At 40.3% G+C, this 13180-nt stretch overlaps 1 protein-coding gene across 2 annotated transcripts in view; it reads left to right on the top strand.

Moving 5' to 3' along the window:
- UBE2K (ubiquitin conjugating enzyme E2 K) overlaps positions 1–13180 on the top strand; it is a 40682-nt gene that overhangs the window by 13707 nt on the left and 13795 nt on the right. The window contains exons 2-3 of one of the 2 annotated variants that reach the window (XM_054163923.1): positions 5299–5392; positions 11538–11596. In XM_054163923.1, coding sequence (XP_054019898.1) covers positions 5299–5392; positions 11538–11596 — 153 coding nt within the window. The remainder of the gene's footprint in view (positions 1–5298; positions 5393–11537; positions 11597–13180) is intronic. The other variant, XM_054163931.1, reaches the window with a different exon arrangement.

Below are 13180 nucleotides of genomic sequence, written 5' to 3'. Positions count from 1 at the left end.
ACAAGTCAAAATATTATCAATCCTTAGCTACTGATATAAATGTGATTGAATGTCCAATCTTTGGGAATGACTCTTCCTGAAGGATTGATTCCTTTGAGTCTGTTTATAGAGATAAGTGTTTTGTAATGGATGGAAGTGCTCTGTATGAATCTTCCCCAATTTTTCTGCCTCACTCTCTTAGTCTCCACACTTGGGTTTTATCTCCACAAGGCAGAACAAAATTGGGTAAACATGACTATAGCAGTGCTTTAAAAGTCTCAGCAGTTGGGATGGACAAACCTTTTGACTAGTGCTCTAGTCAAAACAAAAGGATGCATTTCAGAAGGCAAAAAAGCTATGCATAATCCAAGTAGAATGTGAAGGGGGAAAAAAAAGAATGGCATTGTGTAATAGTCTTGCTCAAAATAATTTTAAGGTGTGATGCTGGGAAGTTCTGCTGGTGTAGTGTTGGGCTTGCAGATTCCTAGAAAAGGGTTTTGGAGTTGGTTAGAGTGTTTTTGTGTTGGCAAGAAACACTGGTGGGAATTGTCTTGTTACAGAATTTAATTTCTTGGAGATCGTAGCAATAACTGCTGCTAGTGATGGCATGGCTCATATTGCAGGAATTGCTAGCCCAGTGATTCAGTCACCAAGTTGTCACTGAATCAACAGGAGGCAATGCTATTTTAGACTTGGTATGGAAGTGTAATGAGGTCTTTGTAGAAGAACTGCTTCTGGAATATCAGCGTGTCTTGCGAGATCACAACTCAATTCATAAATTCTGTGCTAAGATCATTGGTGTCAAAGGCATGCTTTTGGGGAGCTCTGCTGTTGGTAGCATTGTAGAGACAGCTCAAATGATGCTGGTGGAGATCTGGGACTTGTTCTGTTAAGGCTGCTAAAATGAACTAATTTTATTCTATGTGATCCTCATTAAAGGGAAATGTTGTAGGAAAACACTCCAAATTTAATTGGATGAATAATCACTTCAGTACAGTTAAATATTAGGTATTGCTCCAGGGATGAAGGAAAAGGGCAAGAATTGGCAAGGTCAAACTGAGCTGCATCTTGAAAAGTCGATATCAGAATAGCATGAAAAAAGTTCTTTAGCTATGTAAATTAAAAAATTGCATTTGGTACATGGTGGGTGTGTTAGAATTTAAACTGGAGCCTGAAATTCAATTAATCCTTACACTGAAGCAATGTACTACAGTCTGCTATTTTTCCTCCAGGTTCTGTGCAAGAAAATAAGGGTATTTGAGATAGCTAGAGATAATAAAAGTGGTCATCCCAGATGGGAGAACTGGATCACTGACTCTGTGATTAGCAATAGGGGTTTTGGTTAGTTGGGTGTTTTAAACCAAATCTATGGAGTCGGGAAGAATTTCTTGTGAAAAACAGCTGGTGTGGTACTACATGAAGGTGAATATGAAGGTGCTGCTACAACAATGTGCAGGGTACTGAAGAAAAGTGCTAAGCAGAAAATAAAGCAAAGTGCAGCATGGGTTAAACATAGATTGTAATCTATCACTGACATTCATCCCTTTTTGCTGTCACTTCAGTGCTTGAGATGGACAGTTATGGGTTTACTTGCAAAGAACTTCTGCTGTTAGCTGGGAGCTTACCAGGTGAAGTTGACAGGGAGAGCAGCAGAACCTGAATAGACTTTAGAATGCCTGCATTTCTTGAGGAGAGAGTGTTGGTGACTTGTTAACTGTAGTAGCAATTCATACCAATATGCTGCTTCATGACCTAAGAGGTCATGCACTGGCTGGGGCAGCACCTCTGAGAAAGCACAGTACACACACTGGAGAGGGCACAAACTTCGGTGGGAAGCCTTGCTGGAACTCTGTCACTTGATCTGGGCCTCATGTTGTGCTGCTACCAAGACAAATTTGATCTTAGGCTATGTTGGTTGTGATGCTTTTTCAGTGAGTGTAAGAGTGTGTTCATGGCACTGATTCTGAGACCATCTAAAATCTTATATGTAAGGGCTAGTTAGGTGATCACGGAGTGGAGAAATGAAAAAAAAAATCAGTATGACAGGATTAAAATTTCATCTTATTTACAGCAAAATTAAGCCTGGAAAGGGAAATAAGTATATTTTGTGAGGAGAATAAATAGCAGAGAGATAAAGAATGTTGTTGAATCTGGGAAACAATGCTGTCATAGGTGGGCATAAATGTTACCTAAATTGTGAGGTTGTGGAATCAACTGCCAATTGCAATAGTGAGAGCAGCAAACTTCAAAAGGGGATTGAAAAGCGTTCAAGAGGAATGTGTTGCCTGTGATTGAGTTTGGGTTCAGAGAGGGAGTTTCTTAGAGTTCTTGGCTGTTGGGGGAGGGCTGTCACTCTGGACAATCTGTTCTGCTGCTGTTCAGTATTATGGAGGCAAAGATTTGGAATAAAACTGTTTCTGTTGCTCCCTGGTCAGGCAACTTTACATCAACAGGAGCAGGAAAGAAATTAAATGTAAAATGTGTTTTGAAACAAAATTTCATCAGGTCTATTAATAACTTTCTTTCTCTGATGCCTTAGAATGCAAGACATGATGCTAAGCTGAAAACAAAAAGCTAGTTCATACATTTAAATTAGTAAACCAGAAGCATTACATTTCATGTTTAACTGGATTTTGATTTTACGATATGCATGATGTGTTCTGAATTTGTAGCATGGTTGAATCTTTGTTTTTTGAAGTGTAGTACTTGGCCTCAACTGTGCAGATGCAGCAGCTCCCTCATTTGTGAGGGTCGAAGGGTTTCTATCCAAGGTTTAAAGACAAGTGTGGATTGATTTAGTGAAACTTCAAATTGGGGTCTTTCATATGGTGAAACTTTTACTTTAAACTTCGTTTTTTCTTTATTCATGAGCATCTCTGGTCAGAAGAGCACCCTCTTTGTTGGGGGCAACTGAGTCTGTAGAACATTTGCAAGGAAGGGAGTAATGTCACAGCTGTGGTTCTGTGAATTCTGCATCCTTAACTGCTCACATCTTTAGTAGATCCAAGAATCAGTTGATGGCAACTATCAGCTTTATCTGACTTAAGTCTTCTCTGATAGCTGTTATCAACTAAGTTTACTCTGAGGAAGAAAAGGAGTGCCGCTGCACTGGGCATTTTGGTGTGCAACTAGTTGGAACGATTTTAAAGGATCTGAGGAGATGATACCAGTCCTTGTGTCAAGAGTTAGGGCTGGGCCAGCCACTAGATGAGTAGCAGATGCTTTCTGACTACCTCTTTCCATTCCCAAATGGGAAGAGAAAGGGAATAAGGGAGACTTAGGAATTGGAAAAGAACACTTGAACTACCTTAATGAAAATAATGACAATAAAACAATATGCAGAAATACATACAAAACCAATATGGAACCCAGCCTTGCTGGCAGTTATGTCACCATCACTGCTGATACTCTGGGCAGATGTTAGGAAAGTCCCAGTCTGCACTCAGCAGCAGATGGGAACCAGATTCAGGAAATGGATTCTGGAACTGGGGTCAGGAATATATGTATTGGGATTGAAGGCAGAATGGGTAGTCCTTGGATGCTGGCCTTTGAAAAAGAGAGCTTAAGCCTCAGCTTTAATCTGAATGTGATGGCTATGGAATGGCCCTTGTTGGTCAGTTCAGGGTCACCTGTCTTGACCGCTTCTCCCTGTGGTTGTGACATCTTGGTTACAGCACCCTCAGTGTGGTACACATAATTTAGCAGTGACCTTGATCACTATAGGAGCAAGTACAAGCCAGAGCCTTTCTGCATACCAGTCCTCAGCAGTGACTGTAAACATGGAATGTTACCACTGCTAGAAGCAGACACCATCTGCTATATGCTGTTAAGTTCAGAAAAGTGCAATTACTGAGGAAAGATTGACCTGAAAAGTAGAATCACTGAACAGAATTGGTTCTGTTCTAGCTCAGACCAGGGCATCTTGGGGCGGGAGGGAACCCAACACCCAAACCACAGGATTCAAGAAATCCATACTGCAGTCAGTGAGCGTGGTGTACGGAAGTAGAATGGACAGACCTACCTATAGTGGCTTAGCTCTGAAAACTTCATGGTGTATCTTCCTAAAAAAACTCTGCTTTGCATCCTCCAAAGAAAGTCACTGACTGGAATAATTGTATGAATTTTGCTAACACTGGACTTGGAAAACTAACTCACTGGAAGGAGTAGCTGTGGTTAAACACTTCTGAGAATCAGTTTCTGGAAGACATATGTTTTTGTGGTGGTTGGTTTTTTTTCCCAGTATTGGTGTTTTTATTTTGTAGGAAGTTGATATGGGGTGTGAAAATGTTGAGGAGGTGACAATGACATTCAAGCCTAGAAATAAATTGTACCTTAAGACATAATTCTAAAGATAAACATAATCTTTAGACTACAGTATTGTGTTTAGATTGTCATACTGTTTTAAAATAGTGAGCACAACATTTGGGAGAGTCTGTGTTCTGGTGAAAGCTACAATCATAGAATGGTTTGTGTTGGAAGGGACCTTAGAGATCATCCCATGGGCGGGGATGCCTCTTAACCAGACTTGGTTGCTCAAGGCCTTGAACACCTCAAGGGAGGAGGCATCTCAACCCCTCTGGGCAACCTGTTCCAGTATCTTGCACCCTTGTACTGAAGAACATCCTAAGATCCAGTCTAAACCTACTCTCCCTCGGCTTAAACCATTCTCCCTTGTTCTATCACTAGACGCCCTTAGAAAAAGTCCCTCTCCAGCCTTTCTCTAGGCTCCTTTCAGGTATTGGTAGGCAGCTATAAAGTCCCTCTGGTATCTTCAGGCTGAACAACCATAGCTCTCTGAGCCTAATCTCATAGCAGAGGTGTTCAGCCCTTGGATCATCTTTGTTGCCCTCCTCTGAACTCGCTTCAACAGTTCTGTGTCCTCCTTATGCTGCAGACACCAGAACAATTATCTATTATTAGTTAAATTACTCTAAACAAGAAGAAGAAGAAAAAAAGTAACCCCTAGGTCAATGTAATTTTGCAGCTTAAGATATGAAGAATGAATAACTGATTCAAAAGATCTTTTAAAATGTAATCAGCTTCAAAATACAACTTTAGATATTTTATCACTGGGTTGCTTTGCTTATTTTAGTGGTAGTATAAAATCATATATTTGAACTTTCCGATGCTTTACAAATAGTCTGTTTTAATGAAGTGTATTTCCAGCTGGAAGATTGCTAATTAGTTTAGGTTACTTTATTTTTCATTTTTCAATTAGAGTTCTTAAAATTACTATTCTAATTAAAATGCCATGTTTTGGGGGAAATCTGTATGTGAAATGCTTACTTACGATTCTTTGTTTCTCTGTTTATTTTTAAGACGAGCAAAAATCAAATTAAAGTAGATCTTGTAGATGAGAATTTTACAGAATTAAGAGGAGAAATAGCAGGACCTCCGGACACACCCTATGAAGGCAAGTAATGTTTTTGTGGATGCAATCTTTGTACACTTCTAATCGTGTGTCTTGAGATGCTTTGTTTGTCAGATTGACAGCATGAAAATGTAGAGCCATTTTATAAATAGCCTGGGGTTAAAAAGTAAATACAAATTCTGAGCTTCAAAAATATTTCAGCTGAACTTCTGTTTTGCCTGAAGACAGATCTGCACTGGTGGGATAGATTGTCCCATGTCAAAAGTTCATTTACAGGTATAAGCTGTGCAGTGTGATTTGTGTAATTCTGATTGTCCAGGGCAGATAAAGGATGAGGAAGAAGCCTGACATGGGTTAAGACTGGAGAATATTGGGCAGGGCTAGAAAGATATCAGAAAGTGAGGAGAAAGGAAATGAGTCTGGAAAGAATGGAGTAGAAAAGTGGAAGCATCTGTAATGGGTAAAGATGCTTCCCTTCAGAACTTGAGTTGCAGCATTCCTCTGCTGCCTAGCAAACGGTGGCAGTTCCCTCCCTCCCTCCCTCCCTTCCTGATGCCTTCAATGTGAGGGACAACATGCTGTGGACCTAAATACACGATCATGCTGGTGACCTATTTGGAAGTCGGTAATTCTGCTTAGTTCTTGACCAAATCTATTTGGTCATTTTCACATCTGTGTAAAAGAAGGGTTCCACATGCTGCAAAATTAAGTAATTGGATACTGGGAAACACCTAAATGGTGGGGAGGGTGTTTGTTTTGGTGTTTGGGATTTTTTTCCATTCAAATAGAATTAATCCTCCTCTGGTAAGTTGCCTTTCCCTGCCCTGTCCTCCAAGTCAGCATTTCCCCCCCTCCAAGTCAGCATTATCTCTGCTTGTAAACCTAACTATTTTTTAGACGATATTGAGTGTTATTTGAAATGAAAGATGTATTCATGCATCACAAAAGTTAAAAACTGTATAGCAGTTCATGAAGAGGGTAAAAATAAATAAATACATAAAATGCCTGCCTGCAGAACTGGGTGTTCTGTGTAATGCTAGATAATTCAGCTAAAGCAAAACTTCAAAAGCTGAGTGCTGTGCATTCACATATTCAGCATTGCCTGCTAACAAAAATGAGCAGTGTTTGTTCACTGCAGAGCTTGTTGACGTGAAATGCATGGCATACTTACCTATGTATGAGTACATTTCATAATGAGGATCTAGTATGTAATGTGATTACTTACTTTACCCTAGAAGGCATATGGCCAAGGAGCAAAAAAATAAACAAAAATTTACTGGCAGCCCATTTCTTGGCATTTCCTGGCACTTGAGTGATTTACTTTTAATATTCCTGTAACATAGCTTTATGCATACATTGCCTTGTGCAGTGATGAAAGGCATGCCAGAGCGTGTAGCTTACATTTTATGACTGGGGCAGTAATGTATACTGCACAGTTGCTGACTGATCCACTGTCATTTAAAGTCTGAACAACCACATGGCGGGAAATGGTCTATGAGGAAAAGCAAATTAATGCAGGTTAGACAATTCCATGATGCAGGAGGGAATTCTAGGACCATCGTGAAGTGAAAGAACAGTGATATTTATTGTTGACCGCAGTTGGTGAGGCATGTGAAGTCAAACTGCTACTGCAGGTGGTGTCAAGGCATTGGTTTAAATATGACTGAGGAAGAATGCCATTTGTTGTTGGCAAAGTTTACAGCTTTTATTTTGTTTCAGTTTCAGCTCATATTGATCAATTATCAGAATATTGCAGGACACAGCTTCCAACTGAAACACGTTTGCATCCCATGTTAAAACGTGTCTGTTTGGAAATCTAGGTTAATAGCTGCTGGCTTGTACTTGACTTGAGTTTTTCAACAGATAGATTGGGTTTGGGTTTTGGTGTGGGGCTAGGGTGGTTTTGTTTTGTTTTGTTTTTTCTGTCATTTGTTTTAAACCCTGTGTAGCCATGGTATTAATGTCAGGACAAGTTCACAAGTGAGCCATAGTAACTGCAAAATTTATAATAGGATATTTCATAGAATCATTTTGGTTGGAAGAGACCTTTAACATCATAAAATCCAACCTTTGGCCTAACAGCACCATGGCCACTAAACCATGTCCCAGAGTGCCATGTCCACACATTTCTTGAACACCTCCAGGGACTGTAACTCCAGTACCTTCCTGGGCAGCCTGTTCAATGCCTGACTACTCTTTCTGTAAAGAAATTTTTCCTAATTTCCAATCTAAACCTTTCCTGGCACAATTTCAGTCCATTTCTTTAAGGAAAGTAGAAAAACTTACTCTAACTCTGCTGTGAGACACATACTGCAGTAGTACAGAAGGAATCCTCAGCCATTAATGTTTAATTTGATCTCAAGCATTGAATGGCTATGAAAAAGGCTTACATGTGCATACTCCTAAAAAACATTCCACAGAAATACTGTCATGCAGAAGTTAGTATGAATCACTTGCATTTTAATTGCAGTATTGCAGAAATTAATACCCATATTTATTCAGTTTTAAGTCTTCAAACCTGTATTTTACACTGTAAACTTCCATGGATGACAACAAGCCTGTATAAATAATGAGTAGCAACTCATTACTCCCTGCAGTTTTAAAATCTTTTGGACTTGTACATTCCAGGTGGAAAAATTGGTGTCTGAATAGCCTGTTATGTAGAAAGCTCTAACAGCCTGCCTTTTAAGGGCAAGCAGAAGAAATGGTGATACCTAAGGAAAGTTTTATATTACCTTGTGAAATAGAGTGGCAGTAAAATCATACAGGGGCTCATGATTTTTTGCAGTCCAGGAACAGTGCAGTTGTACTGTTTCTTAGAAAAAACTGGTGCTGAATTATGCTTCAGTTCAGGCAAAATAAAAAGTTGCACCAGGAGAAGTTTACTTTGGATATGAGAAGAAATTTCATGGCTGAAGGGGTTCTCTAACACTGAAACAGGACTCCTAGAGAGGTGGTTGAATCCCCATCCCTGGAGATGATTAAAAGCCACAGAGATGTGGTGTTGAGGGACATGGTTTAGCACCAGACTTGGTAGAATTAGATAATAGTTGGACTTAATCTTAAAGGTCTTTTCCAACCAAAAAGATTCTGTGGTTTCAAAAGCAAACTTGTCATTAAGTCTTTGATGTATGTTTCCTCAAAAATACTGTCCCTGTACTGTCCTGTGGGCAGACAAGTGATCAACTCAGACATTACCTATTATAATTTTGAATTTATTGAACTGTCTTCCATTGTGTTTGCTGTTAAATCTTTTCCAGTTACTGTAGTACTGAGGAAGAAGCAGCTGTAGAACACAGGGTGAAATACCAAAATAATACTAACCAGTTTCAGGTGTAGTATATTAGACTGAATGACATTTTAGAAGTGGGAGGTGTTAGTAGCTGCTAACATGCATTTTGGCACAAATAAAAAGGTGCCATAGACTATATAACTGTTCAGAGAATTCCTTTGAGGTTTTCTTCCTGTGAATCTTGCTGCCTGTATTGAGACTACTTGAGAATTGGGTTTGTGTGAAGTGATTTGCAACAGAGAAAATCACTCCTGAAATCCCAAAGGAGATAGATTGCAGATACTTCAGTTTTAATTCAAGGAAATTTCTGTATTGTAACAAAGTATAGTGAGGAAGGGAAAAGGCTTATTTCTGAAAGAACAGCAGTAGGATGAGGGGGAAAAAAATGCAAGTGAAGAGAAATTCTTTCAGTTTCTAAATTGGTGTGTGTGTGATTTGCTATACTCTGTTCGCTTTACCATTAAACTGCTGCCTGGCAAACAATCTTCTGTGTGCAAGCAGAGATGGTTTGAGATTGCTCCAGGAGTATTGATAGTAAACTTGGATGTTAACAATACTGTAACTGAAATAGACATAGGTAGTGATGCTGTAATCAGGAGAGAAAAATGAGAAATGTTTAGAAAAGGGCAGTAGAAGGTGGCTCTGTCCTTTATTGCCTGCTGTAATACTGCAAACTATATTTATAGAAACATCATAGAATGGTTTGAGTTGGAAGGGACCTTAAAGATCATCCAGTTCCAAAGCCCTGCCATGGGCAGGGACACCTGTCACTAGGCCAGGATTCTCAAGGACTTGTCCAGCTCAATCTTAAATAATTCCAGGGATGAGACATCCATAACTTCTCTGGGCACCTTGTTCCAGTGTCTCATCATCTTTGGTGTAAAGAACTTCTTCCAAATGCCCAATCTAAATTTACCCTGCTCTCCGCTAAAACCATTGCTCCTTGTCCTGTCACCACAGGCCCTTAGGAAAAGGCCCTCTCCAGCTCTCATGTAGCCTCACTCAGGTACTGGAAGGCTGCTATAAGGTCTCCCCAGAGCCTTCCCTTCTCCAGCCTGAACAGGCCCAATTCTCACAGCCTGTCCTCATAAGAGAGGTGCTCTGACCGTCTGATCATCTTTGTGACCCTGCTCCGAACACTCTTCAAGAGATCCATGTCCTTCTGTTGTGTTATGGGCTCTAGTGCTGGATGTAGTACTCCAGGTGAGGTCTCACAAGAGCAGTGTAGAGGGGGAGAATTGCCTCCCTTGACCTGCTGGCCACATGTCTTTTGATGCAGCCCAAGACAGGGGATGTTTTGGGCTACCATTGTACATTGCCGACCCATGTCAAGTGCCCCATCAGCCAGCACCCATGAGTCCTCCTCTGCAGATCTGCTCTCAATCCACTCCTTACCAGCTTATATTTGTGTTTGGGATTGTCCTGACCCTTGTGTAGGACCTTGCAGTTGGCCATGCTGAACTTCATGCAGTTGGCTTGGGCCCATCTCTCAAGCTTGCTCAAGTCCCTCTGGATGCTGTTACTTCCCTGCAGCCTGTCAACCAGACCACACAGCTTGGTGTTGCCCACAAACTTACTGAGAGAGTGCTTAGATCCCACTGTCTGTCACCAGCAAAGATGTTAAACAGCACTGATCCCTGAGGGACTCCACTCGTCACAGGTGGAGGCACTTAGTGCCATGGTTTAGTTAATTAGATGGTGTTGGGTGATAGGTTGGACTCGATCTCAAAGGTCTTTTCCAACTTGGTTAATTCTGTAATCACAACTCTTTGAGAGCAGCCATCTTGCTAATTCCTTATCCACCAAGTGATCTATCCATCAAATCTGTGCCTTTCTAACTTAGAGACCAGGGTGTTACAGTATCACAGTGTAACTAAGGTTGGAAGAGACCCCAAGGATCATCAAGTCCAACCTGTCTCCACAGACCTCACGACTAGACCATGGCACCAAGTGCCATGTCCAATCTCCTCTTGAACACCTCCAGGGACGGTGACTCCACCACCTCGCTGGGCAGCACATTCCAATGACAAACGACTCGCTCAGTGAAGAACTTTCTCCTCACTTCAAGTCTAAACCTCCCCTGCGCAGCTTGAGACTGTGTCCCCTTGTTCTGGTGCTGGTTGCCTGGGAGAAGAGACCAACCCCTTCCTGGCTACAACCACCTTTCAGGACAGTGTTGTTCAGGACCATGTTGAATGCTTTGCACAAGTTGAGGAAGATTATGTCAGTTGTTCTTCCCTTATCCACTGATGCTGTGACCCCATCATAGAAAAACACCAAATTCATCAAAATGTTTGCAGAATTGGAATAGAATTAAATAATTCAGACAGCAATACAGAACATAATGGAAGGAACGCTGAAACATCCTTTATTTATTTCTCCCCCCCAAAAGTGTGGCAGCTTTTCTTAGGCTCTTCAGTTCCAGTAAGTTAAAAATTCTTTTCAAGTTAATCTGAAGAAAACTTAGAGGCATGAGAGATCAGAAGAGTCAAAATAATGTAACACCCCATCCATCCTGAGTGTTCCTGTGGCATGTTGTCTCATTTCTTTGGTTCTATTTCTATTTGGTTCATATTTTGGTCTATTTTTCTAAAATAGAGCATGGAAATTGTAGCATTGGAAATGAGAAACTATAGGAAAATGTACACCTTAAATAGACTGAAGAAATACAGATTCTGATTCATATAAGCAAGTGTGACTTTATCAGATTTACCTTGTGTTCCTATACTTACAAAATTCCTGTCATTTAGAAGTATCTTCCAGCTAATACTTTTGAGCAGACTTGAATGACTTAAAAATCTGCCCATCTAGAAATGTAAGCTTTACTGTCGTGAAAGACTAAGCTTGGGTAATATTCTCTTGTTCTGATTTCTAACTTACTCTTGTCTTTTGAAGGTGGAAGGTATCAACTAGAGATAAAAATTCCAGAAACATATCCATTCAATCCTCCTAAGGTACTGTAAAACACTTTATTTTTTTATAAAATAATTTGGCTAATAAGTTGGGTTTGAGTACTCTGTTACTTGTTTGTAGATGTAGTCTCTTCTAGTACCCATCTTCCTTATTTATTTATCCTCTTCTAGACAAGCATTGGAACTGTCATCTTTAGGAATAATGGAAGGTGTATAGCTGCATGGCATCAGAAGTATAAGGATTATTCCTTAAAGCACAAACTGGCAAATTCTGGGGAGGAGTTTGTGCTTTATTGACCCTTATGTAATGTTTTCTTGGCAAGCTAATACAATTTCCAGCTAGCTTTACTTGGTATAGAGAGTATAGCTCTCTCCTCTCCTCTCCTCATTATCATTACAAAAATGCTGTAATTGATAATTATTGAAATTAATTACTCAATTTGTTGGGCTTCATGAGTTATATTTAGTAGAGTCTTGGATCTAACCTGCTGAGTTTCTTGTAATAGTTAAGTAGTGATGTGTGCAGTTGTGTGACTTGAAGAACTAACAGAAATACAGTGATCTTACTGCACATCAGCTGAAGTGCTTAAAATGTGCATCTGAATGACACAGAAGAGAAATGGCTGTGGTGAAGTCACTGAAACAGTTCTCACAACTTGCCACCCTTTCAGCTTTACTGTATGTTTCTAGAACTTTCCATTTGTGATGCCACTTCCCTCCTAAATGGATCAGTCTGAATAGTGCTCTCACCAGCCACGTGCATCTACAATTGTGTGTTCTGTGCCCTGATTTAGTCCCTTCTCCAGTGGCTTCTGATAAATCAGCAGACTTCTGAGATGTCTGATTCAGCTTCTTGGTTGGTTTTCTCTCTCTGAAAGCTCTTTTTGAACTAAGAACATGTTCTAGATCCTGATTATTTTCACAGTGGTATGTAATACTAGGAAGGAACTAGGGAAGAGGAAGAAGGGAGAGGTCCCAGTAGCTCATAGCTCCATGGCTCTTGCCATTTGACTTCCTTAAGGCTGGACTGAAAGACTGAATGGAATGTCTGTTGGTTTCAGTTCTTTCTTCTGCTTGTGTTCTGGCAGGAGAACTGAACAAGGAGAGCTGAAACAGGTCATAGAGACTGAAAGATGGGTCTATGGACCATGGTTTAATTGCTGCTTTAGGGCTTGATGGTTTCCATTTCCAAAGCTGTTAGAAGCTTGCTGCACTCTAGCATAGCATTACTTATGCTGGAGTCTGTGGTCTTGAATTGGAGGCCTTTTGGTTGTGTGTAGCCCTGCCTTTCTTGCTTTATCTTGTTCAGTATGTGCTTTGACAGCCATTGTTAGCCATCACTCACTGTGAGAAATTACCTAGTATTTACATGGCTTTTTACATTTTCAAAGTGACTGAGAGAATTGAGCTAGTTTAATAAGTGGCTCAGCTGACATGATCTCTTGTTTTCTGTCCTGGAAAGCAGAACTGTTATGGTCTTGTCTATTTATGCAGCATGATTGCACTGATTTTATTATGGCCCTTTGTGTACAGCCTTTTGCTGTAGTGCCTGACAGATAAGGGGCTCTCTGCACTGATCTGCAGATCAGAGAGACAAATTGAAAGATCTGTGCTGTATGTAAAATG

This window comes from Dryobates pubescens, chromosome 1 (assembly GCF_014839835.1).
Source record: "Dryobates pubescens isolate bDryPub1 chromosome 1, bDryPub1.pri, whole genome shotgun sequence".
Classification (NCBI taxonomy): Eukaryota; Metazoa; Chordata; class Aves; order Piciformes; family Picidae; genus Dryobates; species Dryobates pubescens.
The sequence above is the reverse complement of the archived record's forward strand: the minus strand, read 5'-3'. Positions and strand labels throughout refer to the sequence as shown.